The sequence below is a fragment of the Pleuronectes platessa genome, chromosome 18, assembly GCF_947347685.1.
Source record: "Pleuronectes platessa chromosome 18, fPlePla1.1, whole genome shotgun sequence".
Taxonomy (NCBI): domain Eukaryota; kingdom Metazoa; phylum Chordata; class Actinopteri; order Pleuronectiformes; family Pleuronectidae; genus Pleuronectes; species Pleuronectes platessa.
Window position 1 is genome coordinate 11,071,077 of NC_070643.1, and position 3,871 is coordinate 11,074,947.

The following is a 3,871-nucleotide window of genomic DNA, read 5'->3' on the forward strand; positions in this document are numbered from 1 at the left end:
GTGCAAGCTGTTGCTTAAGAAATTGCTAGATCTATTGAAGTGAGTCACTGAGTGCGCACGTATCCCCTGAAGAGAATGAGAAGTGGGATAAATTCCTGCTTGCGATCCTCATGATTGGATCCGGACTTTGCGCTCCACATTCTTTCACTTGTGTCTCATTGCTCGTCTCCCTCTTGGCATCCTGTGCCACACAAAAAGCCCTTAAAACATCCTCTGCTCAAGTTAAATAGCAGCTCTGCTGCAGACTCACGGTTTTAATAGATTATACGGCTGCCAGCCGCGGTACAAAAGGATTATGAATGGGAGGTAAATGAAGCACTTGATGATACAGATTCAGTTGAAGTGCTATTTGGGTTTTCTTATTAAGTGGGTATCTTTCAGATTGGGCTCTTCTTTGGCTGACGTGTCTCAATATTCACATTTAGGCCTTTTGTTCAGGTTAAGTGTTGCACTCTCTCGTTCCATCAGATGGATTGAACTGCCAAATGAAATCAGTGAACCGATTCAAACGGTGTGTGAAAAAGCCGCAGTGAACATGACTCCGTCTGAGATCTTTGTATTCCACATCAGCTGAGGTACCCACTGAGGGGCTTCGTTCGGTTGGAAGGCCGCCTGTGGCAGATTCATCTAAAGTTTGCCCACGTGTCACATTACTGCCTTTCTTCTAGTGACGTCAGAAAGGATTATTGAACAAATTATGCAGAAGAATCAACAGTTGATAGTGAAATCATTCATCATCTTTCATTCTCTTAGAGAGAGAGAGACTCGTAAACAGCAAAACATCGCTGTTTGTTTCCGACTGTATCTCTGAATGCAATGTGCTGTGTTTGTGTGTGTACTTGTACTCGTATATTTGTGAGGACCATATTTAGCAAAAGACCTTATGCAGTGAGGACATTTTTGGAAAGTGATTTTGGCCGTTCCTCAAATTTTCAAGGGCTTGTTTGAGGGTTTAAAATTTGGTTTTAAGATAAGATTTAAGGGTTAGAATTAGTTTTAGGTTAGGGTTAGGGTTAATTTTAGTGTCAGGCATTTAGTTGTAATAGTTAAAGTGAGGGTATGTGTGTGTGTGTGTGCGTGTGTGTGTGTGTGTACTCACCTTCATTTGAGACACGTCATTACATTTTCAATGCTGTCAGGTAATGCAGTCCTATTTCCAAGGGTAATAATACATGTCAGATGTGCAACAGTGAGTGAGTGAACGTTTTATAGTGAATAATCCATGTAATGACTCAACTATCCATGTAATGTTCTCGAGGGACTTTGTGCAGCATCCTTCAATGTTTTTAAGAGGACTAAATCCCTAATTGGTCTCGGAAACGATGTTTGCTCAATCTTTTTTTATTTTATTATTTTACCTATTCCAAATAAATAAAAAAAAGGGTTCAGAATAAAAGAATAAAAAAAAACACACACACAACAGCATCAGCTGTGACGTTCACATGAGGAAAGGGCACTTGAGACTTGTGCTATGTGCGGGCGCAGCTCTGACGCGTTTGTCTGCAGCGCGTCTGCCGCACACGGATATAAAAGCACGCAGCGCGCACCAGGCTCCCAGAAGAGCTGAAGAGACGCACCAGGACATTGATCAAACCTCCTCCTGACCTACTGGGAATTGTGAGTATCTGGACATTTGATTCTCAGAAAATACTTTACATTCATTTACAAACTTGTTGAAAGTATCTCCACTGGACTTTTGCTGGGAGCTCCATCGTTAATAATAATAATGCTGTTTATCATTCGGACCAACTCGAGATGTATTCCTTAAGCGATTATTTGAAGCTTAAAAATATCAATATCAGCTTAATAGATTGTAATAATTTAAGCATAATGTATAGTTATTAGTATATTGATCAGTTTCCCTCCTGCTCTGCAGATGAATCCTAACTTGGTGAGCTGGCTGGGGACTCTGGGGCTCCTTCTGTGGGCGCTGCTCTGCCTGAGCGCCCTGACCGAGGGATACCCGATGAAACCGGAGAACCCCGGGGAGGACGCCCCGGCGGAGGATCTGGCGAAATACTACTCAGCCCTGAGACACTACATCAACCTCATCACGAGACAGAGGTAGGCGGACTAATCACATCTTCATATAGGAGATCAGCACAGCAAATGGCACAGTGGAAAATTTCAGAATGAGGAAGTTAGAGGTCAGTTTTAAATTGATTTCCTCTTAAAATGACTGAATTGATAAAGACCTCTATCATGTATTTCAGTTTGCTTCATTCTATTCTATCAATTTCGGATTATTTAAATCTTCTGCAGATAATGAGATTGTCTCTATCAGCTAAAATGTACTGTTATGTTTTTCTACTTGAAGGCATTTTCTCCTAAATCCCTTAACAGTTTGCCTTATCCAAGATAAGTAGGAATTCAGTGTTTTTGTCCGGTTAAAAATGATATAGGTTATTTATTTATATTTGTATCATTGTTTTAAAGGGATACTCCATCAACAGGTGACAGTATTGTTTATGTAAGATGACAATACAGAGCTCATCTGTAAATCAGACTGACTCTGGCAGGTCGGCTGGCCCCAACTTATTCCCTCTCACTTGTTTCAGCAGGGAACACCTGCTGCCCAGTTACTTCCTGTAAATAAAAAATAAATAAAAGTTAAAATCCGAGGAGAACTGACTGCCTCAGCATGTGACCCCACCGTTTCCAGGTTTCCTCTGAATGTCAGGCGCTTGGATGCTGCTGCAGGCATTTAGCCACCCAGCAGGATGAGCGCACTGGCACAGCTTATCATCTGAGGGACAGAGAAAATAAAATACGACCACCCGCGAGGCAACTCCTGTCTGTGCCTGCTGGGTCTCGGTCTGACTGTGTTCACTTTTCACTGAGCTTTTGATTGGACCAAAGGCCGAGTTGTAGGCTCAGTTATCTGTTACCCTGCGTCTGCTTTTAAGCCAAGTTCTTCTTCTTTTTCTTTCATCTGTTCTTATGCTCCAGCCAAAAGGTTGAGCTTTATATTGCAATAAATAGAAAAGTCTTATATTAATATGTGTCTCTGCATGTGCGTGCATCTGTCCATGTGTCTCTCTTTGTGTCTAAGGTATGGGAAGAGGTCCAGTCCTGAGATTCTGGACACGCTGGTCTCGGAGCTGCTGCTGAAGGAAAGCACAGACACGCTTCCACAGTCAAGGTATGTGTGTGTTTGTGTTTGTGTGTGTTGAATGAGCACAACCTCGTTGTAACCCTCACAGGAAGCTGATCCCTTGACCTTTGCCCCTGTCTCACCAGATATGACCCATCATTGTGGTGATGCTGCCATCAACGTTGAATCCACATCACTGCCACCGCCCCGCCGCTGCCGACATTCTGACCTCTGAACCTCTGTCACGTCATTTTCCTCCTATACTCCAAGAGACCTGCCCTGCCTCCGTGCCCCTCTTACCTCTGTGAGCCGCTACGCGTGATCAACCTCTCCTCCTTAACCATCACACACGGTCAAAACTGCTTGTAGTATGTGCCATAAAATTGTAAATTGTTCACTCAGTCATCATCTCTGACACATAAAGGTGAAGGGGAGAGGGCCATGTGGTTTTGTGTTGTATAAATGTGCTATTAAAGAATCGTTGTTTAAAGGAATGTTTTCCCTGGCGTCTGTGTGACGGGCTGAATGTAGCACAGTTCAATCTGTTTGTGCAATTTCGATGGTAAAGCTTGCAAAGTTACATAAATTAAGTTTTCAAAATGTCAGAGCCCAATTGCACTCAGCAGAATTAGATATTAATCAGGGTGAGTCAGGATGAGATCACTGGTCCTGAATGCCACACGACACACGACTCAAACACTGTGTGCTCCCCGCTGCATGAGATCGAGTTTGGGCTTGCTGTGCCACGCCCGGCATTTCAAAGGAAACTCACTTTTA

At 43.1% G+C, this 3,871-nt stretch overlaps 1 protein-coding gene across 1 annotated transcript; it reads left to right on the plus strand.

The window, feature by feature from the left end:
* The first annotated feature begins 1,564 nt into the window (after positions 1 to 1,564).
* Positions 1,565 to 3,588, plus strand: npy (neuropeptide Y). Its single transcript, XM_053447170.1, has 4 exons — positions 1,565 to 1,617; positions 1,877 to 2,064; positions 3,053 to 3,142; positions 3,241 to 3,588. Exons 2-4 carry the CDS (start codon positions 1,877 to 1,879, stop codon positions 3,260 to 3,262), a joined length of 300 nt encoding a protein of 99 aa, XP_053303145.1. The 5' UTR covers positions 1,565 to 1,617; the 3' UTR covers positions 3,263 to 3,588.
* The last annotated feature ends 283 nt before the right edge of the window (positions 3,589 to 3,871 follow it).

Coding starts and splice junctions, on each gene's coding strand:
- npy (XM_053447170.1), top strand. CDS start 1,877: ATGAATCCTAACTTGGTGAGCTGGCTGGGGACTCTGGGGCTCCTTCTG. Junction 2,065..3,052: donor AACCTCATCACGAGACAGAG/GTAGGCGGACTA, acceptor TTTGTGTCTAAG/GTATGGGAAGAGGTCCAGTC. Junction 3,143..3,240: donor GACACGCTTCCACAGTCAAG/GTATGTGTGTGT, acceptor CTGTCTCACCAG/ATATGACCCATCATTGTGGT.